General features: G+C 37.4%; 2 protein-coding genes across 2 annotated transcripts; both read left to right on the plus strand.

Annotated features, from left to right (window-relative positions):
- The first annotated feature begins 1,384 nt into the window (after positions 1 to 1,384).
- On the plus strand, positions 1,385 to 13,558 carry LOC103701697 (small nuclear ribonucleoprotein E-like). Its single transcript, XM_008783863.3, has 6 exons — positions 1,385 to 1,591; positions 1,716 to 1,742; positions 1,842 to 1,904; positions 12,783 to 12,861; positions 12,953 to 12,998; positions 13,102 to 13,558. Exons 1-6 carry the CDS (start codon positions 1,550 to 1,552, stop codon positions 13,109 to 13,111), a joined length of 267 nt encoding a protein of 88 aa, XP_008782085.1. The 5' UTR covers positions 1,385 to 1,549; the 3' UTR covers positions 13,112 to 13,558.
- Positions 13,559 to 20,454: 6,896 nt separating this feature from the next.
- LOC103701698 (protein GLUTAMINE DUMPER 2-like) lies at positions 20,455 to 21,221 on the plus strand. Its single transcript, XM_008783864.3, has one exon. It carries the CDS (start codon positions 20,565 to 20,567, stop codon positions 21,066 to 21,068), a length of 504 nt encoding a protein of 167 aa, XP_008782086.1. The 5' UTR covers positions 20,455 to 20,564; the 3' UTR covers positions 21,069 to 21,221.
- The last annotated feature ends 6,533 nt before the right edge of the window (positions 21,222 to 27,754 follow it).

Below are 27,754 nucleotides of genomic sequence, written 5' to 3' on the forward strand. Positions count from 1 at the left end.
AGCCTTGAGTTTTAATTTGATTTAAGGTTTGTATCTAAGTAACTGGAAGTTATATTGGACATGAAGTATTGCACTCATATACAATACGGAACTTATAAATCCTCAAGATAGGATATGAAACTTATGAATCCTTAAAAATAAAATTACCCTACACACAACTTTTCGCTTGACATCGGCTGCTGATAGGACTAGTTGCCTTATCATTTACTAGCAATATAGTTTAAATAATTTCCCCCAAAATTCAGTTGTTTAAAGATTGGTGATACTAGGAGAACAAATATTATGGATCACTGACTGGAGGAATAACTAATAATTCAATAACAATTTAATTATGATCATTAATTTATATTAATAATCATTACTGAGGCATATTTCTTACAAATAACTAGATCCAAGAAAATAGATCACTAAGGCAATTGCCTTATCCTCCTAATAGACTTGAAATCTCAAGCATGCATATTAGGCATTATTTATGGGTTTGATATATCGCAACACCAGTCTAACCATGATCCATCGTGCTAGTCCATACTGTCTGATAGGGGTGTATCATAACGTACCGAATGAAAATCGATATAAAACTGAAGTTTGGGTTGATATGGACGTTAGACCCTATACCACCGTATATTGAAGTATATCGAGATGTGTATCAAGTCGTACCGATACATGCTGAGATTAAAAAAAGACGAGAAAAATGATTAGAGGAATGTTTCGATATGCGGTGGATATCGTACTGCACCAAACTAGTAAGATGCCGATCTTGTATCTAGTGAAGAGATTGTGGATTTGAGTATAACCATTTATAGTTTAGATAAATGCAGTTCTTAGTTTAGTTGTAAGACAAATAAATAAAAAAAAGGACTGAAGTTTTTAAAATTATAAACATAATTCTGAAACCACACAACACAAAGAATTGTATAAGATATTTAATTAAATTGGATCTTGCAATTATTTTTGCTCCCTCATGGAGATCACACTGGATTGGGTTATGCAATTATCCTTTGCTACCTATTATACATATTGTAAAACCAAACTCTAGTAATCTTCCAACATAAAAATAACCCTACAAGGCCACAATCTAAAATAAGGTGCTTGTTCTATAGAACCCAATGAACCTCCACCATTAACATGAACCTCAAGTCAATTCTTAACCTTTAAGGAAACCTTCATGTTCGAATAAAACCATATGTAACGTCCAAGCAAACTAAATAGTTTATGTAAAATCTAATTTTGCTATTAAAGCCAAACACTGTGCCTTGCGAAGGGCATAAAAATTAGCCACTCATGACTGATGTTACATATAAGTCCTTACCAAGGATTGAATTATGTATCGAGTCTACAGTCAAACTCTCAGAAATATAATACACGACAGGTGTTTTTACGCAAAAAGCCATTCCATCGATCACTCGAGCCGCTGAGCCAGCTCTCTCCGATAAACCCTTCCGAGTCCTATCCCTCCGACACCTTAGGGTTTTATCAGTGTTCCTGTCGGTCTTCCGCCACAGCTAAGAGAGAAGGGAAAGAGCTCGCGGAATCCGAAGGAGAGGCAGCCATGGCTTCCACCAAAGTCCAGAGGATCATGACCCAACCTATCGTACGCTCTTCTCCCACTCCCCTTCTTTCTGGAACCCTAACTTTTTTTCTATTTATAGTTAGCTTAATCTTTTGTTTTACTTTTTGTTCTAATTGTGGGCGGGGATTGGTTGCTCGTGCGGCAGAATCTTATCTTCAGGTTTCTTCAGAGCGTAAGTTTGGATCTATCCGTTTTTTTTTTTGTTTCTTGGTATCCTGATTCAATAGAATTGCTGATTTTGTTGATTTTTTTTGTTATTGGATTGCTCTAGAAAGCTCGCATCCAGATCTGGCTCTTTGAGCAGAAGGATTTGAGGATCGAAGGGCGGATTATTGTATGTTCTTTTCCCCATTTCTCTAGGGTTTATGGTTTAAGCATTATGCAATTCATTTTATACCGTTACCTTGTTTTTTGCTAGTAAAATCAGATGCGCATACCAAGTCTTGATTTTTTTTCGTTCGTGTTTTTCTGCTGTGTTCTGTGTGTATACTACGTGCTTGTATCAAATCAGGATTAGATATCAATGCTGTAATATTATGCATTTCAGCTTATTGATATTCACGATTTCTTTAGTTGATGGTGGTTGAGGTTTTAATGTACGTGCACAGGACAATTAACGAATCAGGTACTAGCTTGCTATTTATGGACATTGTGTATTCTGAAATATAAGAAGCAAGCAAGGAGTATTATGGAGTTCAAGAGGGTAAATGTTAAATAATCAGGTGCTTGCTTGGATTTATGGGCAGGATGCAAGAGTGAAGAGAGTCGGGTATCAATTGATTTTTTTTAAAAAATATTTTGTAGCATATATGTTGTTGGTACTTGCAATTAGTTTTAAGAAATTTTAGCCATAAAGGGTACGAGGTGCTAGATGTATGTCTATTTAGGTAAATTTGTATTGTCGGTGGACACTTATAATAGAAAGAATTGCTGAATTCTTCTTCATCATTATCATTTTCTTCTTCACTTCTTCACTTCTGCATTTTTTTTCTGATAGAAGGACTTTTTCCTGCTTAAGTATAAAACATAAGGCCCTGCTAATATAGTTGATTGTCCTTTTGTTTATGCTTGGGTAAGAGTATCTTCTTGAATTGCATGATCTTTGCTTGAACTGGCACAAGGGAATATTATATTTAGTTATATGACTTCCAAAATGGTTTGCTTTTTTGATGGATCAGATTTTCAAGACACAAATAAACAGAAACATCTTTTTTTGCATATTGCATGTGTATATTGTATCAACTAATGGAATAATTGTTGGATAAACTGCAACTTGTAAGACAACTTAGAAGCTAGTTCATTGATCAGTTGAATCATAGAATCCTGATTTTGGTTTTAGGGGAGCAAAAATTTGGTGGTTTCTTGGGGGACCATACATGGTCGGCAGAACCGTCCCGAACCATCTGGTTTGGAATGTTCTAAGCCGTACTAGCGGTGGACTGAGATGGTTCTGGCAACCAAAACAAGAAATTAGGATGGAGGGAGAGAAGAAGGAAAGAGAGGGAGAGCAAGGGAGGGAGGAAGAGGGAGACGAAGGAAGAGAGAAGTGAGGGTGCCGGCCGGCCGGTGGAGGGCTATGGAGGGCCGAGGAGCCATGCGGAGGGGCAACGCTTCCGGTTTTCTTGTTTCGTTTGAAATAGGGGTTCCGAAGGGGGCCTTTTTTTCTTTTCGAAAATTTTAAGTGAAGTCGGCTAGAGGTTTGCCGGCTTCACTTGAAATTTTTGAAAATAAAAAGGGACCCCTGAACCTCTCCGCCGCCCCTCCGTGCGGCTCCGCCGGCCTCCTCTCTCTCTCTCTCTCTCTCTCTTTCTCTCTCTCTTTCTCTTTGGTTCTTCCTCTCCTGCGCCTCATCTACTGTGTCGGTATGGCCCGGCATGGAATGACATGGGAGGTACCGACCTGTGCCACTGGGCAACTGGTTCGGGCTCCGATTCCGGCACAACAATCTTTGGAACCATATGTTGACATTGTCCACATATTTTAAGTTCCCTTCCTTCCTGATCACCCCTTTTCTCACTCGTTGGGTGGGTGACATTTCCACCTTACCATTACTATTGTTACAAGGTCACATCATTGTTTATATCGATTCATAATATACTAAGGCGAGAAATTTCTTCAAAATGGCAGAGAGGTTATTTGCATTACTTTCAAGCATAAAATTTGTCAAAACTCAACACCAAGAATTTCCCTGTTTGGATAACTGGCTTAGAGTTTTGATGAATGGTCCACTTAATGTTGTTGAGAAAACACTGAGTACAAAATGTGGCTGTAATGGGTTGTCATAAGAGATAATTGGTTTGTTTCAATGTTGCATACTATTTGAACCATGCTATATTCGGTTATGGGAGTGAGGTTCTTGATCCGTGGGGACCAAAAATGTTAAAAATTGCAATAAGTTCATATTCTTTTATATTTTGAAGAAATCATGGTTTTATAGAATAGAAAATTTCAATGTTCTAATCATGGCATAACTGCTTTCAGTTTCTTAAGTTAAACTTTATTCATCCTTTGCTAATATATATCGAGGGTTACGACTTCACTTAAACATTATCATGTCTATTAAGGTCCAAGTTTTGGTTGCATACAAGCATTCATCGAATATCTAGGTTACCCAGACACTTCATTTTTCAGGCATTTGGAAGTATCATCACTTTGGACACTTGGACATGGTAGGAGCATAGGACCCAACATGGCATGTTTGGATATTCTACTTTGAAGTGTCTTGTCAATGATAGCTAAAAAGACGGGCAAACGAGCAAGCTGTTCCCGAACTAGCTCAAGTTTGGCTTGAAATTAGGCTTGAGTTCAGCTCAATCGATTAAGAAATGACCCTAGCTAGATCTAGGCTTAACTCGCTTGAGCTCAACTAGAATTAGCTTGAGACACTTATTTAAATATTATATATATTATCTATTATTTTAATTGTTATTATCTATAAAATAATTTTTTTACAATTGTTTATTATAAATTAACCTAGGTTGTGTAGAATAAAACATATTTTAATTATAAGATTAAAATATAATTGAGATTATTATTCCAAACTATACATACGAAGGCATCGAAAGATCCTAGATTGTTATGATATCTCTTAACAAAGCTGTTCATGAGCAGCTTGAGCTCTGTTCAATTATTTAATGAACGGAGCTAGAGCTAGGCCTGGCTCAGCTTGTGTTTGGCTCGTTTCCAACCCTAGCAGCAATTGTCACTTTTATTTGGAGTTTCATGCAAGGAACTAGACATTTTAAGCAAAGTCTTATTACATTTTAAAGGTTATCACAATTAATTGTTAGTTTCAGTATCTTAACATATTGTAAGTAACTGTAAATGAACCTTATGAATAACTTAAAAAACAACTTATAAACTTATGGGTATTATATTATTTTGTTTGTTAGTCATCATATATCTATCAATTGTTTGCCTTTTCTATTTGACATTTTTGTATGAGAATGACTTCTATGTGTATTTCTGCATGTCTATGTCCCTGTGCCTAGATCCGTGGAGTCTGATGTATCATATGTTTGAGGATATTCTTTCACCAAAAAAGGGACAGACACTGGGCACCTAAGTTAAGTGTCCAGGTGACAATGCTAGTGCGGTAAAAAGCAAGTATTTTGCACAGAGGATTTGCATGTTCTGCTTTCTTTGAATACTTTGGTCTGGCAACCCTATATCTGCAATGCCCAATGTTTGTTGAACGATAGGTTAATGATACTATCTTCCATTTAGTTGCCCTATTTTGTTGTAGAAGTTGATGGACTATTATACTGCCTGAAAACCTTACCACATTGTAGTCTAGGGGCGGGTTAATTAGATTTATATGAGAAAATGGAAAGGAAAGGAGTCTTTTTTGGAACCATTTTGTGCTTATTCTAATTTTACAATAACCAACAAATTCTTTTATTTATGCATTGAATAACCAAATAATCCATTCATTTTTCAATATGTACTTTCATATTTACATTCCATTATCAATGCATCTGAACCATCATAGTGTCTGTAGAATACTCTACTTCAGTAACTGTCAGACTGTCCTAAACCAGGCGGTTCGGTGCGTATTGAACTGGACTGAAGATGTGTATATATCATATATATATATGTATATGTATATATGTGTACATACACACATTTACACACACACACACCCTCCACTTTCACCCTCTCCCTCTCTCTCTCTCTCTCGATTCTTCTGAGCTCTCTTTCTCTTCCTATGCCTCTCTCTTCCGTCCAATCTCCCGCTCTCTGGATCTCTTGGTCTCTTCGTGATGATGATCGCTCCCTGATGGCTAGGGTTAGGTTATACCATTGGTTGTTTCGGTAAACCTCGGCTGTTACAATATGTATCGATAGCGTACCGAATTGGTTGTTGGCAGGTATGTCCTCTAGTACTGGTTTAGTGAACCTTGCTTTATACCATTTCTGTTAGGTTTTTTTTGTCCCTTTCTTTTTCCAAACCAAAATTAACTAATCTTCTTGTTGGTTCAACTCTTTCTCAGCATGTAACTGAATTGTTTTTTTGAAAAATTACAGCGATGCCCCTTCAACTTTTTGCGAAAAACAGTTACACTCCAAAAGTTTTAATTTTTTCAATTAGACCTCAAAATTTAGTTTTTAGTGGCAATGTGGCCTAGCTGTCCATCTTAGTTCTAACATCGTTAACGACATGTGTAAAATGACTAATTTATCCGCAGGAGTTACCGGTGGAATGGGGGAGGAGTCACATGATTGGCAGGTGATCTCCTTCCATTCCTACCAAAAAACTTACCCCTCTTCTAAGCCAGATGGGAGGGGTATTAATGGCATATTATGTCTGAAATTATGTCACGTGACAATCATGTGTTCACAGATCCTAATGGAGATGGATGGCTAGGCCACTTTGCAACTAAAAACTAAGTTTTGTGATCTAATTGAAAAAATTAAAAGTTTTGTGGTGTAAGTGTTTTCACGAAAAGTTAAAGGGGTGTTGCCGTAACTTTCCTCTTTTTTAAATGTTGCTTCATGAAAGCATATTATTTTTTTTCGGGGCATCATAGATGTCATATGTACATCTCAAATATCCTCATTTTTTCGCTCATCTTTTTGTAAGTGTCAAACATGCTTAATATTGCAACCCAATACCTAACTTATGCTGATTTTATCTGGTAATTTATTGCTCAATACTTTTGTTTGTTTGAGAAGTTCGTCATGTTTTATACAAGAAGCTAACACTAGAAGATCTCTCCTTCATCACACCTGTTCTTATTTAATTGGAAGTGGAAATGTTCACCCATATACAGCTATATAAATTAGATTAAGAAATTCTTATGAAAGTTAAGGAATGTGAGATCAACCCTGAGTGGTTACTTTTGTTAAATTTGGATCGTGGAACCACATAAGCATTAATTGAAGTTATTTGCCTTGGTTTCTCTCTAGGCCCTTTTATTGTTGCATGAAACACGATACATTTTATGGTCAGCAATCTCATGACCTTTCTTTCTATTTTCTTCAAGTTAATGGAACCATCTGGAATTTTATGGTCCACAACCAGGATCTTAATAAATTGAGTATGAAACTATGAAGTGCTATTTGTGTGCTTTCGATTTTGTGGTAAGGAAAATAAATCTGGTGGTGATATAATAATGTTTTCAATCTATTAAATATTATATATTTTCTTTCTTAAAAAAAATTGGTGTTGTTTTCTTTGTGATATCTATCTTACATGGCAATGTCTGTGATGTTTTTGCAATGCATGTTATTTTCCTTTGCATTGTATATTAGCAGAAAAATATTTTGTCTTGGAAGTTGTGTTTCAAGAGCCTGCCAAAGATAATTACCAGGAATTATAGCTGCTTATGCTTGTTCTCTTTGGAAGCTGGAGGGTGTAACTGCTTTGTTTACTATATCAAGCCAGATATTATTGGTTCATGCAAGTTAAAACAATTTCCCAAATAAGAATATGTTCTGGAGTTGGAGCATTTCATAGCTACATGTCTAAGCCCGTTGCCAACTAGTAAATGCTTCATTGTACGAGTTTTGAGTCCATCGGTAATTCTTGTGCATATTAATTTAGGGGAGATTGTCTATCATGTAATTGGACTAGGAATTTTATTTTGTTATTGTAGTTAGTTGAGGCATGGCTTTGCTTGAAGTATCTGCTTTATTATTAGTTTTAGATAGGCTTAAGGCTTTTGCATTTTAATTGTGGAGGAAATATAATTATATATCTTTTAGTTGCTAAAATAGGATGAGGCTTGTTGCGATTGATCTTAGTAGCTAAGTCTAGTTTAAGTTGGATAGAGGTTGAAGCATTAGCAAAGGGCATGATATGGAAATGTTAGTTACTCTCTCTCTCTCTCTCATTGAGTATTCATCTCCTTTATCTTCTTTGATATCTTCTGAAATGCATTCAGGGAGCCCTATACGGAGTCAAGCATAGTTATAAAAACCATACTGAACTAGCCAGTTCGTTAGAAAAACCGGCGAACTAGACCCTTGACCAGTTCAGTTTTTACATAGGATCAGAAGTGATGGCGGACAAAGCTCTCGAGGGAAGGAAGAAGAGATGCTCTGATACCAAGCTGATGGCGGACCACTGCAGGGAGAAAACAGAAACAGGAAGAAGAAGGGAAGGAGAAGGAAGAAGAGGTTATATAGACACAGGAAGAAGAGAAGAGGAGGAAGAAGGAGAAGAAGCAGAAAGGAGGCTAGGGTTTTTATTCAATCATTCAACTCCCTAATTCATGAGAGGAGTGGCCCTTATATAGGCCTTACATCATGAATTGACCAAGTCAAACAACTAACAACTAACCAAAGTTGGACCTTTCAATTAATTGACTAAGTCAATTAATTGATTACATACCAAATTAAACCTTACTAACATTAGACCATTAAACCAATTAATCACACCCAAAATTGGATCTTTATAATTAGGTCTTACATTGATCAATTGATCCAATCACTTGACTCAACAACCAAATCGACTCAAACAAAAGCAACTAATAAGGCAGTAAAAGATACATGATGCAGACTCGAATGAACCCAAACCGAGGCCTGACTCAACCCGATGGCTCAAAACTATCTCCTAGCCATAATGATGTCAATCCCTGGCGTGAACACGAACGAGTAGCTCTGATGTCCCCATCCCCATCAAGAAGTTTAGTTCAACCACTTGAGTATCACTAACTTGGCCAGTTTTTAGGAAAAAGCAGCGAACTAAGTAGATAGGGTTGGAAATGGGTCAGTCCACGTGCCTACCCAAGCTCGGCCTTTTTTTTATTGAGCTTCAGATCAGGCTTAGGTCCAAAATTTTTGAAAAATCTAGGCTCGACCCGAGTTAGGCCCGGGCCTAACTTGAAACCCGATTGAGCCGACCCAAATTAGCCGTTTGGGCCAAAAGTTCACAGTAGTTTGCCAGCGATAGGAGGATTGCTTACTTGCCTTCGCCTTGCTTGGATCGATGATCGACGTCCAACGAAAGGTATGACCTTCAGGGACCAACGATTGGGTTGGAATGGGGCAGGGACCAACGTTTGGGTTTGAACAGGGTGAAGAGGGTGGTGGAGGCGTAGAGAAGAGAAAAGCGATGGCTTTTGATTAGAAAGTTGAAATATTTAGGTCTCTAATTTTAAGCCCAAACCCAATTTGAAATTACTCAGGGTCTAGCCCATAGCCTTGTCTAAAGTTGACATGGCCCGAACCCATTTCCAACCCTACAAGTGGGTGAAAGCAGGTAATCGGGCTGATCAAAATTCTTCAAAAATTGTTGATATTGTGGATGAGTAGTGATTACCCTTGTCCTGGGGTTTGCGATGGAGCCTCTCAACCCCAGGATGCTAATTGATTTTTGATAACTTATGAAGGGAAAAAAATATCTATGTTATTCAATAGATGTTATTTACTCAATTTTTTAATAACAATTTCTTTCCAATCGAAAAGAAAATTAATCATTTTTTTCTTTGGTGCAAAATTAAAGAAAAGAATGTATACTTTATTTATATTTTCCTATATTATATACATTTTTACTTACATTTTTTTCAAAATCAAATGATTATGATTTTTTTTTATGTATGCCGCAATGAAAGAGTAATGTAGAATATAGATCAATGTGTTCTAAAGAGTAGTATTTAAAGCAAAAAAAATCATAAATCCTTTTCATCAAAAAAAGGATAGAACTGTGGATAGTTATACATTTTTTATATTATATCCAATTTTTTAAAATATTTTAATCTTTTAATATTCTAATTATATTCTGGTTTGATCGGTTAACATGGCAGTTGGACCAATGATTTTTATAACCATGGAGTTAAGGTTTTTGTTCCCTTACAAAGAAGAGAGTAGATTTGTTTTCAAAATATAATGCTACATAAGTAGTGGTAGAACAAGGTCTGTCCTTGCTAGTTGGCTTCAACAATGATCTATTTGCCTACACGAGATAAAAAAGAAGAAGAGCTACTTGGTAGTAATCCTGTGATTAGTGCATAGTCAATAAAATAAATAAATAAATAAATAAAAGGTCCAAAAATTGATGGTGGTGCTTATGGACATAGCATATTGGCTAAAACACAAGCAAAAGCTTTAAGGAAGGTAGCCTAAGGAGGACAAGATTGGCATAGTTGGTCTTCGAGAGAAAGGGTATACAAGCATCATGTTACTGGATCTAGTTTTTCTCATAAGAATATAAGATCTATTCCACACTGAGAATGTAAGATCTTCTCAGAGGTGAAGAAAGTGCACCTTGTAGCCTACTAGCTTAAGAGATAATTGTTATTTCGTGAGAGCAGCTTAAGTTAGGAATGGTATTGGCAACAAAGTATCTACCTAGCAGCAGTTCAAAAAATTGTTATAGTCACATTCTGCACCTGATAGTTATATAATTGAGTTCAATTTCTGCAATATTCAGACTTTCAATGCAACATAAAGCTAGAAGCATGAGGACATACAACATAGTTTCTGAGTTAGATAAATTCAATACGATGCACCTTTTTTTTCGATGAGTTATTTGAAATAATATGCCTAAGAAAGGAAGCTCTTCGTTCCAAGTATGCTTTATGTGGATTGAAATTCTTCTCCACTTTCTCTTCATGGAATATTTTTTAAGTCTGTTGTACATAAGGTTGTGGATTTGAAAAGGACTTCAGGGATATCAATAATTGGGGCGATGTCTCCAAGGAGGATTGGTATGATAGTCGAAGAGGTCATGGAAGATCAAATTGACGACTGAAACAAGTTAATGTCAAGGAAAATTTTACTAGTGGCTGCATGTTCTAGGCCAAGGTTGGCAACAGCGGCAGGAATTTTCAATCTGATAGTTTTGTTAAGATTTGAATTATTATTTTGGCAGCTTGTGTGGAATCTGACTGGTCATGCACCACAGGCAAGTGGACAGCTATACTTGCATTTGATGTTATGATCTAATGCATCATGAAAATTAGGAAAGTGATCTAAGACTTCTAGCTCAGGTTTTGTTATGGCTATTTGAACAAGAGTGGTGAATTATCTTCTTTAAAAAATTGATTAAGATTATAAATGGTTATCATTTAGCACCATATGAATAGACATACCATCACATAGTGCTGCATGAATTTACTGTCTGCAGGGGTACAAGTTGGTATGCAACTATAATACCTCGAAATTCCAGGACAAATCATTTTGAAAGGGATAATTTCATGCAAGAGAAGTAAAAAAGCAACATGAATGGGTTTGTATTGCATGTCATATTCCAGAGATTAAGATCGAGTCTTATGGACACCATGGTTTTTTACACCGAGGTGGTAGCACAGTTGGAACGGAGCTTTGTTTCCAACAGAGTGACTCAGGTTCGAAATGCGCGGGCGTCGATTAAATGTGGGGACCGGATGCCCGCCTGGTTTGCCCGTTGGGAGCGCTACTGATCCTCTGGTACTGAGGTGGTGCTGGGGTGACATACTCACATGCGGGTTCGCCCGTGCTAGTGGGTAAGTTATGAGAAACTTTCTACCTGCATCGGACATTCTCTGGTGGAAGGGGGGCCCAGTGGGGCTGCTATGCGGGTGGGGTTAATTCCCCTCCCCCCTCCTCTCCTTTTGTCTAGCAAAAAAAAAAGAGCTTGCAGTTCAACTGGAGCAAATGGCATATTGGGGTTGGATAAGTTGTTTGGCGAGGGTGACTATTTCTTTTGATTGAGATAAGTGGTTAGGCATGTTTCAAGGTTGAAAAAAGTCTTAGTACTAGTAGAGGTCATTGTAATATAGAGTTAAACACATTATTTTATATTTTCTTGTTTAATCCAAAGTTCAGAAGCTCTGTTTCTTTTCTGTTTCCCATACTGAATCGGGCACCTCATTCTATAATTCACCAAGGCACTTAATTATCAACTCAACTTTTCTATAGTGACGTGAAGTAGCGGATGAAATGAATGCCCATGCACAGGTAGTTACTTAAACCCTTTATTGCTAGGATAACTTTCTGTAGTTTTCTCCATTTTTTCAGCAAAAAAAAAACCCTTTATGGCTAGGATGAGTTGCTAGTGGGCCTTCTTTTGCTTCTGATGTAACCCGAATAGATTGGCTCTTGTTGCTTTTTTCAACTTTTCCATAGTGCTACATTCACCATCAGGTTCCTTCTAGCATTGGAAACTGGTTGCTTTCTGCGTATTCTTTTTCCTTTTTCTTTTTTGTTTTTTTTCTTTGCTTTGTAAAAGAGTGAATCAATTCCCTGATATAGGTGAATATTTTAATACAGCATCAGGCAGATCCGAAGCGCTCCTAGAGCTTGTAAGCAATTATGGTTGAGCTGGTGGATGGTACTGTTTAAGGTTTTTATGCTAATTGTCAAACCATTGACTCTGATTGATGGTGTGCTCTGGATCATAGATCATTCACTGTGTCTATTCCTAGTTTCTTGCCTCATTTTGCAAATTCTTTTGATTCCTCCACTAATACAATACAAAAGTTTGGATGGTGGCCATTGTTGTGTAGCTAGTGGAGTGGTCTTTGTTTTGGACAAAGTGGCCTATGTTGATGACAGTGACATGGACATCCTGCATCTCCATTCTTATTTGATATAGTCGCAAATTCTCGATGTGTGGCATAACATGATCATACATAATCACATAACAGAAACAAACTATACTCCTAAATGGAGATATCTATACGTGTGAACATCATAGGCCTCTTTTTCGACATCAGGATGTGTTTAGACAGAATCAGACGAGGATCAGTTTTGATACTGAACATCAATTTTATGGCATATCATGCAGGGTTTTGATGAGTACATGAATTTGGTGCTGGATGATGCTGATGAACTTAACATTAAGAAAAATACCAGAAAGCCGCTGGGTTAGTTATGTTACTCTCTGTCTTATTATTTGCTTTTTTTGCTTTCTTCATTTTGAATTTTTGCTGAATGCATCTTTTTTTATTTGTTCAGGGAGGATTCTCTTGAAAGGAGACAACATAACTTTGATGATGAGCACGTAAGTGAACCAAAAGTTTTCTTCTCTATGACGTTGCTCCCACTCCTCTCTCTCCCTATCGGTTCTACAGTTTTAACTTTTCTTTGTTCTTTTCCCATTTCAGGGGGAAATGATGACTGCTTGTGCTCCGGGAGGTTTTACTTGAGCTTGAACTAGCTTTTATCTGGAAGGACGTGGTGGCTGACTTTTTAGCATTTCGAAGCTTTGTTTGCGCGCCTTTTCAACTTGCTTTCATATATATGATTTTAGAAACCTTCTGTATGGATATTTGAGCTGCGTGATAGTTTACCTACTTTGGATTAAACTGCAGTACTTGAACAGATACTGTACCCAAGGTATCTTCAGGTGTGCTTAGTGCTGCAATCAAAAGGCTTGGTTATGAAGGCCAAGGTAGAACCTTCTTCATATTCTCCTGTATTCTGATTGCTCATCTTAAAGTCATTGTCTGTGAGATCCCATTCGTTTCGCACGATTCAACAGACGGTGTATTCAGAATCGTGCACGCTCAGATGTCTGCGATTGGACTGGGTACCCTATATGTAATCTCTTCTTTTTGGAACTTTGAGTTCTTTGAAGTGGATGGAACTTAGTGACAGGCTATGGCAACCTTAAGCAAAGAGATGCCTTAAAACTTTTTCATCAATTTCCTCGCTAGTGTTGTTGCTTCTCCTTTCTAGTCTTTACGTGGTATTTGTTTTATCCCACCATTCACCTTTGCCAAAAGGATGTGATACATGGAGCTAAAGTAGTTTACGCCACGCTGCGCTAAAGTATATCATCTGACTGGGAGCAAAGTTAAAGCTGTTAAGCTTTCCTGGTGGTGGATTTGGTTTGCTCAACTTTTTGTCATCAACTGCTCTTATCCTTAAGCTGGGCTGTGGCAGTGGAATAGATTTTTTGTCACATCGGTTCTGTCATCAGTTGTAAGGTATAACACCCAATTTGTCAAGTAATGATGATGGTTAACCAAACCACCCATGATTAAAGCCTGTACTCTTGTGAGGGAGACAGCCACTCAGCCCATTGTATTTATTAACTTTCAACAAATCACACTTCCTCATTGCTCCATAGATTGTTCTATGGATTAAAATAAGTGAATTATGTTGGCCAAACTCCACCGTGGTCATGTTATCAGGGGACCCGGCGGACAAATCCAACTTTGTTCTTCCAGCCTCGCCTTGTCTTTGATACTAGTAATATTTAAAAGCCCACATAAATCATTATTGTTAGTGCTTGCCCCAGTGCTTATCAGAAAACTAAATCATAGTGCTTAATAAAAGGGAACGTGAGTACTTCTGCAACTATGTCAGTCGCTTGAATACATAAAAGCAAGATTGCATGACAGACAACGACGGTTAGTAGAAAATTTTTGACTGCCAGTCAAGTCGAGATCCTTCGGCAATCAGATGTATATTAAAACGATAGGAAAATAAAAGTAAACTTTAATTGATTAATTGTTATCATCTCTGTGGTCCGGACAATGGCCTGTTAATGCACAGCTCCTTCTGAAACTGTACTGGATTTTTGTTTCTCAAACCAAAGCCTCAGATTATTATCATATTAAAAATATACTGATTAATCTCGCTACAATTAGCCCTCCACTCATAGTCTTGCAAACTGAAGAATACCACACTAAGCTACGTGCAAACAATATATTACACTCAGGCATTGCAGTCTTCATGCAGATTTTTTTCTGTCAGCTTCTTGGAGGTCACTTATGGCGAGCACATCCTCCGCATCATAGAGTTGTGTACCGAGGGTTGCTGTGGAGTTACTGGAGTAATGGTACGGTGCACCATAGGACATGGGCGGAGAGGATTGCCGAGGTCCGTTGGGGGTAGGCATTCATAGGGTGCCACGTCGGATTGGCAACGAAGTTGGGAACTGGCGACCCTTTAGAACGTTTTTCTTGTGTATGTCCTATTTGGCTGACGTGGAGTCATGGCCTTTATCCACCCATCGATCTCTCTATCGTTGAAAATAGAGAATTTTTTTTTGGCAAGACGGTCCTATGATTCTAGCATTAATATATCCAATAATATCATAGAAAGAAGATGACGAAAAAAAAGAGAGAGCAAGCCTCATAACTATCCCAATCAACTGTAGAGATATTATTATAATAAAAAAAATCGTGTTGGTGATCTTCATCACTTTTCTCTCAGAATTGACAATATTCCCTCGCTGTAATAAGAAAGGGAAGGTCATGGGGCTCTCATCATCAAACCACACCAAAATGGGACCTGCACAGGCTGTCACGAATGACCACCCTTTTTCCACCGACGCCGGTGAGCACTGAGCAAGATTCTCAAAGTGGAGGAGAACCATTTGGAGCCTAAGAATTTTTGTAAAATTATTTAAAATTTTTAGATAATGAATGCTCTTACTTGTTGGTCTAGATGAAGTTCTTTTCTCTACCGCTTCTTCTTACGAGCATCAACATTTTTTATTCTGATTATTTAGGTTTGGAGCCATTTAGCTTCTTTTTTCGCATTTATTCCTCTCCTTTCTTGATAATGTAATTTAATTTTGCCTTTCATCTCTGCTGTAAATATGATTAATTTCAATAAAAGCCAGATGATTTTTTTTGCCTCCTTTTGCATCAGTAAAAAAAATAAAAATAGAAATCTTTTATTATAGCTAGAGGCTCAAGGTGCCCTGAGGTTATGCAAGCCCAGGTGATGGTGCAAAAAAGCTGGGGCGGCCGACCCCCCAGAGGGGGCACAGCGGCATGACGCCGCTGATTCGTCCCGCCACCCCAAATTTGTGACGAGAGATTCCAACAAACACTTGTCCTTCATTCTCCACCAACATCATCATTAGCTGCACATCTCCCCTCCCAATATCTTTCTTTGTTTGGTGGCTCAATTCCGAGACCAAACAAATATGCGGACATTCGGATTCCGCACGATGGGAAGGTAGAGAGAGGGCTGCGTCTACTGGCCATTACAGGGGCCTTGGGCTTCCTAGATTGTTTTAGACATAGGCTATTATTTGCGTGTTAAACTCGTCGCTACTTTAGCGAAAAGTATCACGCGTTTACGCTGGCGTGAACTTTAGGAAAGGAGTTTATGACTGCCAGATAGGCATTGGTTAGGCAGCGAATGCATGGGAACGGGGAAGATGACCAAAGCAGCAGCATTCATACTGCTTTGGATCCGCCTCCATGTTTCCATAAACCAAAACCAGCTATGTTGCAATGTTGATCTAAACCAATAACGACAATATTTTTCTATTGTTAGCTGGCATAACACGATATTTTTTTTTTCTTTTTTGGTGAAATACAATATATGTATTGAAGCTATTTTTATATTGCTGGAACTACGATTTAGAAATGCTAGAAAGCATGTCCTTGCATAAGTTGACAACCATGTGGTTATTTTGTATTGTAATGCAAATTTTTTTTTGGTCAGCATTCGCCTCTTGCATACCATCGGTTTGTGACTATTTTTTTTTTGTGCTGAAATAGATGATTCATACAGTTTTAATATGGATGTATCCAATAAAATCAGAAAATAGTAAGTTTTGGAGTGCTGTAAACAACTTTATTTTTGTAACCTATAAGATGTCTCCAGAATAACTCGCTACATACGAAATCATTTAACCTGTAATCCTATTTATCTCTCTAAAAATATGTTTAGCCTAAAAGGCTGCACCACAGCTCATCCTGGAGCAAGAGGTGCCCCATCCGTCATCCAAAATTTGTACATCAAATTCCTTAGATTAGTTAGATTTGAATGGTGGGTTACATCCCTTCATCACCATCATGTTTGTTATATATGACAGGGAATGAGGACAAAGGGCATTCAGCATTCCAAGCACGTCAAGTAAGGGAGAAGGCAAAAACCCATGAAACCCGTTTTAAGCATCCTTCCAAAATCTCGGTATGTCTTCCCTGTTTCGATTGAAACCCCGCCCCACGGCAGATAATTCGGTGCCTGGGCGCCCTTGTCCTTATCCCGCACCGCGAGAGATGACGCGGGCGCCGGGGCCCACGCCCCAGCGACAGACTTCGCCGGCCCGGGCCCACCCCACCGGGTGGCAGGCAGCGCAAAAGTGCTGGGCCCCGCGTCCACCCTCCGGGCCCACACCTGAGGACCGTGCTGCAAACATAAGACCCTAGTTCGCACCGTCCGATCCGGTACGAGCGATCTCTGATTCGGCGGTGGAGGCGGGCGCGGCAAGGTTCCTGGTGGCGGACGACGGGACTCGGGCGAGGAGGCCAGCTCAGCGAGCATTATGGGGTACGGTGAGAGAATGAGGAAAAAGAGAGGGGTTGCGTCGAGTCCAAGGAGCACGCACGTCAGCGTCTAACTGAATCGCTTGGGTGAGGGCCCCCCGTGGTCCATTTTTATCCCTTGCAAAGCCTGTCACCTTTGCCTTCTTCCAAAGGAGAACCCTGGTCCATCTTTATGCCTTGCAAAGCCTGTCACCTTTGCCTTCATCCAAAGATGAACACTCGCTTTTAAGTCGAGGCAAAAAGGTAGGCTTGCTTCTCCGGTCCTTGCTGAAATGATGCTAATAAATATTTACTTCGTGCCATCTTTCAGACCAAGCACGTATTAAAAGAAGCTAATGGAACCGCAGACTGAGTAGCCTCAATTATGGCTATTTATTCCAAAGATGTCTTGTAGATTGAGGAAAAAAAGTTGCCTTGAACATTCCGGTACTTGTTGTTTTCTAATTTTATTGGATGTATCTATATCAAAACTGTATAAATTATTCTCTTTAGCAAAAAAAAAAAAGACTTGCTTTTTTTATCCAAAAAAAAAGATATGCTTTCTCTATCTAGGATGTCAAATTAATAAATGAGGAAGAAGGAGAAGTAGAGAAGAGTTTGGCTTCCTTTCTAGGCCGCGAATGGAATGTTTCGTATGAACATGCAAACTTCTACGAAGGTTGCTAGCATGATCTCATCACAATTATTTAGCTTTTGTTTGATAGAAGTCTTATGCTGTCCCTCTTGCTTATCCATGCCAAGACATCACCTTGCATATACCTTTAATGCGACTTTGAGGCAAGGATGTGGAGAAAGGATTGCCAACTATGATCTCGATCGTCATTATCTTTAGGTTCCATATTTTGTCTGACTTGCCAACTTTTTTTTAGCTTGTTCGAGTGTATACATCAATTCTTTAATTTCCCTTATGGTCGTTTCTGCGGTGTTCATTAAGAGAATGACGGAAGGTAAAGGTAATACTTTGTACGATGTAGAAGTGTTATGGTAAAGTAGCAAGCTACTGATAGCGGTTCTCAGTTGAATTAACAGACAATGCTTGACACCTGTAATTAATTTCAATCCTACTAAAGGGATTTCTTTTCCTAAAGCCATAATTGTATTCTTCATTACAAAATCACCGTATTGTCTATATTACTTAAGTTTGTTGTAATACTGCTTATCGGCAGGCATACAAGGTTTGCCTTACGGTATGCGACTCGAGTGCTGATCGATCTAACCTCGAAATATGACTCCACTTGAATAATTAACAAAGGAAATGAATATTGCTAATATAAAGTTATCTTAGCTATCATCCACCTTTGGCTGGCATCAACTTATCCTCTACACATCATAACCAATGAAATCTATTTGACACGAACCATAATATTAATTTCAAGGAACAACTCATGATCGAACAAGTGCACGATATGGTTCATCACTCAGAATTCAAATGGCAAGTCATAATATATCATGAACAGAAAGACCTGTTGGCTCCAATTGGTGAGACACAAGTTGGCGACATAAACATTTAACCGCCCAGATTCAATGAAGCACCGTGCGAGCAAACTACCTACCTCGATGGAGAAATTAACATGTGAATCCCAACGACAAATAGCCAAGTGTAGCTGCGCCCAAGCATAAACAAGAAGCATCAAAACCACGGGCGGCTTGTAGTTCGCCCAACCAATTGGAGCAACTGGACTGAAACTCGTTTCTTTTCACCCAAAAACGAACCCTAATGGCCAAAGGCATTGCAGAAAACACGTAAAGATGATAGAAATATATTAATAGAAAAGGGTGGTGTAGCATCTGCCGTATTCTTCCATCTCTTCAAATCAAATCACATCAAGCATCTAAATAACAAGAGAAAGGGAGCCTGGGAGGTCCCACGAACTTTTCCTTCGCTGCACTCCATTCCATGAATCATTACAGTCGCCCTAGGCTCTTCCTCTAGTGCTGTTCTCATTATACCTCGAGAAGGCATATCATACACGCGAGGGCCCCCGGCTGCAATGGATAAGTTCATGGCTAACAACATCCAATTACATTTTTTCCACAGCCAGAAAGATTCAGCACCCTCAAAGGTGGCAATCAAATAAAATATGCTTCTGATCAAGGGGAAAGTATAAAATGGAATACATGTTTTGTTTAAGAGAAATTTGTAAAGATATCTTTTTGCTTCTTGTATTATAAGCTCTTATGCTGACGATAGTAACTAGAATCCCTCTCATGTTTTGCCAAACTAAAAATTTAAGTATGAAATAGTGCAACAAAGTTGATATAAATAAATAGTTGCATTTTATGGGTTAGTCTCAATGAAGTAATGCTTTTGACAGGGGATTCACTCTTTTAGTGCACCCCTAAGAAAGCTGGTTGCCGCATGGAGGGGCCTAAATTATGCCTCAGTTTACATGGACCAGTGTTGGGATTGAAGATGATTATTCTACTACAATCCGTTTTATCATCAAAATTTTATTACCATGCCCAAAAAAGCAACCAATTTGCTGGTTAGCTTGCCAACATCGAGATCTATTAAGACAAACGATGATACAGGGGATTATCAATTCTCTCTCACACCAATGCTTCTATAGCTTCATTTTTACATCATTAATTTATAAATTTGGGCCTCACTTTGATCCCTTCTTTCTGCAATTTTAATCAAATTTAGGCTGGAACCAAGTTAACTAGAGATATAAGCACTGAACTATTGTGGTGCAGGTCTACCTTATGTTATTGAGATCCACATCTATCCAAGCTGCTTAATGGTACTAAACTTAGCACTCCAATCATATGTAGAGATCTAGATTTATATCTAGATTAATGGTACAAAATTTAGCACCCCAGTCATGCCTGGAGATCTAGATTATATAAATATATATGGGACCAAACCTTATGTATCAAAATGCACAAAATGCAGCTTAATGGTACATCATGTGCATAAGTTTATATGTATTAAATTTGCAGTTTGCATTATGAAAGCCAAATTTATTTTTTTATATAATAAAAATAACAAAAAAATATTATTCTTAAAAAAAATCAGAATCTAATTTCACTTGTTAAGGTCGAATAGAACATACTTTTAGAAAAGAAAATGAAGCTTAGAAGGCTATTATGGATAAAGTAAAAATGAAAAAGTTCAATACCACATAGTATATATCGAGCTAGTTAACTATACAATTTCACGCCTATCAAATTAAGCTACCTTTGTAAAGCCACCGTTATAAATACCCCTCGCATCCTCCGCCTACTTTCCCATCTCCCGAGTCCCAACCCAACGCCTCGTCCTAAAAAGATCTCTCTCCCTCCCTCCTCTTTTTCATTAAACGAGAGAGAGATAAAAAGAAGGAAGAATGAGGCCGGAAGCCGAGTTGAAGGCGAACGGAGGAGCAGCCATGGCAGCGCCGCCGCCGGGGCCTCACGCGGCGTGGCACTCGCCGGTGCCGTACCTCTTCGGGGGGCTGGCGGCGATGCTGGGTCTCATCGCCTTCGCCCTCCTCATCCTTGCCTGCTCTTACTGGAAGCTCTCTGGCTACCTCGAGAGCGGTGATGGCGATGTCGAGAACCGGGGCGGTGACGGGAAAACCAGCGCCGACCCCGCCGCCAAGCCGCGGGAAAGCTTCGAGCCGCGGATTGTGGTCATCATGGCCGGCGACGAGGAGCCCACCTTCCTCGCCACGCCCATTTCCAGCCGCGCCGCCGCCGACAGAGCTGTCGACACCGCCGGGAGCGAGAGCGTTGCTGACGGGAAGAAGACGGAAAGCGCGGCAACCGCACTGGCCGGCGAGCCGACACGGAACCACTGGGTGGAGGGCGAGCAGAACCACCTAGGCCAGGGCCAGAACGAAGAGCAGTGATATTTTTCTTCTTTTTTTTTTTTCTCTTTTTCGTCTTTTTGGTTCGACAGGATTGGAGGAAAAAAAAACAAAAGAAGAAGAAGAGGAAACTTTTTAAGTCAGGATTGTAAATTCTTGAGTTAGATTGGAATGGAGAAAGATTAATTCTCTCAACTTATCTGTCTTTTTTTAGTTTTCTACTCATAAACCTTCGACCTAGATTTTATTACTAAATTAAAATTTGCAGAACTCGGAACTACTCTGGAGGAATGAGCCAAAGAAGGCGGGAGTTTCCCATGCGATTTCTATTTATTTCTAAAAATACGAATTCCCGTTTCCCGTGGGTTCAACGGCCCGTTCACATGAAAAGAAAGAGAAAAGCATGGCCAAATTTTTATTTGGTTAAAATTTTTAAAAAATAGAGATAAAAAATAACATTTCCATATAAATAAGATTTTGATATTTTATAAGAAAATTATGGGGAACGTAACAAAAAGCTACTTTCTGGTTAAAAATTGAAATACTTTTTTAAAAAATATTTTTAAGTTATCAAAATTTATAGATTTTTTTATTAGAAGTATAAAAAATATTTTATATTATTTTTTTAAAAAATAAATGTCCATTTTTTTGTATGATCAACTTAGTCAACATTATTTTTTTTAAATATTATATTTTTAAAATTAAAATTTTTAAAAATTATTTTGACGAAGAATTTTTTTTATTTGCCAACCAAATGGCTTTCTAGTGTTTTCTGCCAGTGGCAAGCCGACCTCTCTCTGGCTTTATCTATCGGGTTTAATTTTGAAATGAATGGATGATTACTTAAAAAGTACGAGAAGAAAAGGGATAAAGGTAGAAATACAGAATTTTCTTTGGCAAATTGACACGGAGTTAAGCGCTCTACGTGGCGAGTCATGGTTGGCTCAAAAGAGGCAAAAAGCTGTGTCAGGGAGGTGTCTCAAACAAACGTCATCTGGGCGGGGCACCCGAGAGAAAAAAACCCTGTTTTACCTTATTTTTTATAATATTTTTAAACAAATTTAAAAATTATAGGCTCATCATGGAGTCTGTTTCATAATTAATAAAATAAAATAAATAAAATTATATAGGGCATTCTTTTTTCTATTTTTAAAATATATTTTTTTATAGTACATACCATACGGTTAAGTAATACATATTTAACAAATTATAGTTTAACAAGCTAGTATAAATCTTTAGATCAATTGATACATAATTTTGAAAAAATAGTTATTATTAATATCGATATACAATTTTTTAGCATTGTCTAACATAAAAAAATTATATACATACCATTTTGTTTGATTCCATAAACTCTTGAGTGCAAAGATCTTAAAAATAGAAATTGATTTAAAAGATAATAAAGAGATTTGAGAAAAGAAGGAAGATCTCACAAATGGTATGGATGGCTTGATAAGATAAAGGATAGATGGAGATACTCGATGAGAAAGAAAAAGAATATTTACAGTCTCTCTTTGTAGACGAATTTTTTGGCACATGCAAATTATTTTTTAATTTTTTTGGGTTATGGAATTGACTGGGTCTATTATTAATAAGAGTTCTATCCTATTTGACTTTTAGATTTTTCACTTTAAAATGTATATTAGAAAAAATATGGTAAAATAAAAATTCATCCTATGATATTTTATAGTGTCGACCTTATATGATTTTGTTCCAAAAAAATCGATAAAATAAAAAATCCGTCCATATTTCTTTCATCGATGCCGGCCCTTCATCATTTTGGTTCTGTCACGATATTGCGCATCAAAATTTTTGCTTGGACAGCTGCACGCCACGTGGTATGGGTGGGGGCATGGAGCACCAATTTCCTTGTGACACGTTGTATACGCAGCGACGCAGAAAGGTTTTACTGATAGGCTCGGCCTTTTAGCATTTTTTTTTTATTTCGTCCAATCCGTCACTCGCGAGAAGATGCTTAGAAATACTTGGGAAGAATAAGTTCACATCGGAGGGGTTCGTTGCAAGCATTACCATCTCTCTGGCTTTATATATCGGATGAGAGCATCACCACGCTTAGCAATCATGTCATTGTTCAAGTCATGATTTGCAAACCGAGTAAACACTGGCAGGACTAAAACATAGAAATCCTGCATGCTACCGTCCATTGCAGTAATATTGTGAGGATCTATACAGGAATTTATTTAGTTTCATATCAGTTATTTATTAAAAAAAAATTGGATACTTATATGAACTTAATAAATAACTTTCGACTAGCTTTTTTTTGGACGAAATCCCAAATTGTGACAAATAATATCAGAGCCAACTTGGCCATAACCTAAGTAGATTTAGGAACACTACATCATGAATTTATAGAGACTGACTACAGACCGATCGTGGTGCTTGTAATTAGATTTGAACCTTTAGTACGACGAAAATGTCAAAGCTTGAATGGAAGAAGTATGTGAGGATCTGTGTGGGCGTGTGTTTAGTCCTACATCGATTAGTTACCAAAAAATCTTGAATAATTATACAGAACCATGAAACCCAAAAAATACTTTCCGACTATACTTTTTGGACGAGGTCCTAGGTTGTGACAACTATTGTTGGATGAGCTCCATGTGTTGCCAACTAAAAACTTTTACGAGTGAGTATGAAGCAAATTAGATGCAGCAAATAATTAATATTCTTGTGAGTTCGTTTAGTTGAGGTACATCAGATTATAGGATAATCTAGATTTTTTTGCTATTTTTGGTTGGTAAAAAAATTACTCAAATATATGGTATTAGAAGAAAGATGACTATATTTGATTGAAGGCAATCTTATATAAAAATATTATCAAATTTCTAACAATATTTTTAAATAAATAATTCAAATAATAACATTTGTTTTATCAGTCCATTTGTTGGCCATTTATGATCCACTTACATAAATGGTCCACTTACATAAATGCTGTCAATATTAGTTATTTTGAATATTGAAATATATTTATATAACTTATACACATAGTTACATAAAATATTGTTTAATTTAAATATTTTTAAATTAATTATACATATATTATAAATTATTTTTTCTATTATAAATAAAGTTTTGTATGTTTTGGTATAAAAATAAATATATCAATTATTAATAATCATATTTTAGATTTATTGATAATTAATAAATTTTTGTTAATTATCTATCAATAACTAATATATATTTATAAATACATATTAATATATTAAATATATTACTTTTTATAAAAAAAATATTCAATGATATATTAATATAATATTAATATAATTGATATTAATTATATAATATGATTAATACAATATTAATATAAAATAAGTGAGGGCATTTTTGTCAACAAATGATAGTTTTAGATTACATCCACTCGGTAATATAGTGTGAAAAAATAAATACCACTATTTTTTATCTTCTCTCTCAGAAAATTAGAAATGAGATTCACTATTTATTTTACTATCTCTCGCATACACTTTTCATATCAAATATGGTAATCTCATATGGGCTTTATTTGTTGACACCAAATTATCCACGACAAAACAAGCCCTAAGGAGAAGAACAAGAAGAATAAATTAAGAAAGAAAAAAAAAGTAAGGTTCAAAAACCAATTAAAATGTTAGTTAAGAATTAAACATAGGGTTTTAATCTCACCAAGAAAGATATGTCATATCTCTCGTCAGTTCCGACCCAATCTCCATTCGAAGATTCGATAGGTTGGGTCTCCAAAAATTGGATCTGATGAAAACTCCTAGTCATACTTAGGTTTTATATATAGTTTTCAATGCAACTCGACATGTATATCATTCGTGTCTCATTTGGATCTATGGAAAATCGATCCAATTCAACCTAAACACGATCCGACTATATTCAAAAATCTGAATCATATAAACCTCGTTCTCCTTTACTCTAGACATCTTTCCCAATTATATTTTTTCATTTCAATAACTACATATTCTTTCATCTATTTTCAGTCAATTATATTTAAATGCATTCACATGCTCTATTTGTTTTGTCGACTTCTTATTTATAATGCCCTATATATATATACATGTATATTTTAAAAATTATAGTTTGTAAACTTAAAAATGACCAACTACTTGGATGAAATTAAAAAATTTTGAATAAGAATTCGAGTTAAATTAGTTCTATCTATTTTTTATATTTTTTAGTAATTTTATATTTAGTTATTGATTATTCTATATTAGTTATAAAAAATAGCTAGAATTTGACTACAAAATCCGATCTTACATGTTCCGACCCGAATCCAAATATTCTAAGTCGGATCGAAGTCATATTTACCTCGACCCTACCCAAATAATCTATCAAGTCTAAAATCATTCACATCAATCTGATCTGAAGTGATCGGTTAATGAGTTGGCTCGAGCTTTAGAATCATGATCTGAATATTAAATTGGATATGGTTGGGGTAAAAAAAAAACCCCTCCAGCCTAGGTTTGGTTTTTACATGCTCACATGTATCCATCGAATACAGGAGGACCACAAAGCTGGAAAACGGCCGGTTTCCATTGACTTCAATCTGGTCTCAACTGTATTAGCACGACAGGGGGTGCAAACGTTAACATCCGGCCACGTCTGCATGACTCCGCCAGCTACATTATTTGGTAAAGTTTTGCTGGTGATCGAGGTCACGGTTGGTTTCAATCAATTTCCATATAAATGCGACCATGGCCACCAGCAACTACAATTTTTCCAGCCAAAGCTATCGAAAACGACTGATCGCGCTCTTCCTTATTTCCTGATTAAAACCATACTTTGCATTTTGCTCTCATCATAATGAGGCGAGAAAAGCTAGGCCACAGAGTTGGCGTAAAATCAGGGGAACGGGGAAAGAAATGGGTACTGCTTCGATTTGGACGCGGGGTGGCGAAAAAGAATTATTAGAGCTTGTGGCCGGCAGAACGGTGATGTGTGAGAACAAAAACGACAGATAAAGTACCACGATGGAATAAATTTTGTTATAAAAATAATAAAACAAAACTACCTCGCCGTCCGTAGGAACCGAATCCACGACCACATGGTTAAAAGCCATCGGCTGTACGCGCTGCCACGGAGCATCGTACTGATATTTTCTAGATATATTAATATAACTGACCGATGCGACAAATAACCAAGAGATGCTCCTTCAATGCTGTACTGGCTCATGCATTATCTTTTCAAATATAAAAAAATAGTTTAAACAGTGAGATCATATTCACAACCATACGGCATATATGGTTGCACCTTTCTCGATAAGCCAGCTATACCTTTCATCTGTTGCTCGTAAATGCCAAGGATGCTTAAATACTCACCTGACAAAAGCAACCTAGTCGGTGAGGTTTGAGGGGCGGAGGGCCCACGAGGTCTGTTGTCGAGCGAGCTCTTTATCAGAGAGTGGAGATTATTAAATCGATTTATTTGTGATGGCTAGGAACATCTGATACTTCCGTTTCGCTACTATAGTGCCCAAATTTGTTCTTGTTTTTTGGAAGCCTCCACTCTCTGGCCATCTAAAAGTAAATTTTGATGGAAGCGTACCCGCCGTCGGTGATTGGGCGTGATCGGCTTTTGTGATAAGAGACCATGGTGCTAAGCTGGTTGCGGCTGGGAGATGTCGGTCCTTCGACGACTCGGCTTTTGGGCCGGAGCTTAGGGCAGCATGGAAGGAACTTTTCTATGCGAGACATGTGTTGCAGGCTGGCTGAATCATTTTGGAGGGGGTCTCTGCTTCGCTGATCGCGCATCTTCGGGAGGAGGGGCAGGACGAGGTGGAGCACTCGCTTCTGTGTGACATGCAACGGATGTTACGGGAGTGCCGGGCTATCCAAGTCAGGCATGTCCTTCGAGAGGCGAATCAAGCTGCTGACTGCGTCGCCTCGTTTGCTGCTCACCACTCGGGAGAGTTTCTTCTCATTTCCTTTTGCTTTCTGTAGACTTTTTGCTTCTGATGTAGCAGATTGTGCTCATGTTAAAACAGCATGAGCTGCCGTTGCACCAAAAGAAAAAAAAAGAAGCAACCTAGACTTAACCCCCCCCTTCTTTTTTTTTTTGACAAAACACCAATTATAATGCTTATTGTTCTTCTTAAAATGTGGTCATTGTTTGCCTGAAATCTATCTCCAAACATGCTATAAATAATTAGGTCAATATAAATTCGAATAAAACTTATTGATTTGGTTTCATGAATATATACAAGCAAAACGACTTACTTTAAGGCTGGAGCTTATTTTTTTTCCTTCTTTCTTTTCTTTAATTTTTTTTCTTAATTTTTTTGAAAGTAAGGGAGGGGAGACCTAGCCAAGTTGAATTACATGAATCCAAATACTTAAAGTACATTATTTTAGATGCAAACACCTAGAAATAAGAATATAAATGAATGACTTCCATTCTAACTATTTGGCTGAAGAGAGTTAGGAATGCCTCAATCCTCCAGAATCTAATTATGACTATTCTTTATTATTCAAATCTCATTCCGATTTTAATTCAAGTCATAAATAAGTGCATAGAGAAATATAGCAAATACAATTACCGTTTCAATCCATTCTAATTTTATTTTCGATTTCGATTGTGAACTAAAAAAAAAAAAATTTCTTCTGTTTTTCCTTTTCCTAATATCAGCAAGAAAATAAAAATATTGCATGCCACCTCTTTCTCATACGGTTCCACATAAAGTGCTTTTTTTATTTTTGTTTTTAAGATTTAGGGGTATAGGATGGTAAATGACC

The sequence above is a fragment of the Phoenix dactylifera genome, chromosome 1, assembly GCF_009389715.1.
Source record: "Phoenix dactylifera cultivar Barhee BC4 chromosome 1, palm_55x_up_171113_PBpolish2nd_filt_p, whole genome shotgun sequence".
In the NCBI taxonomy this organism is placed as follows: Eukaryota; Viridiplantae; Streptophyta; class Magnoliopsida; order Arecales; family Arecaceae; genus Phoenix; species Phoenix dactylifera.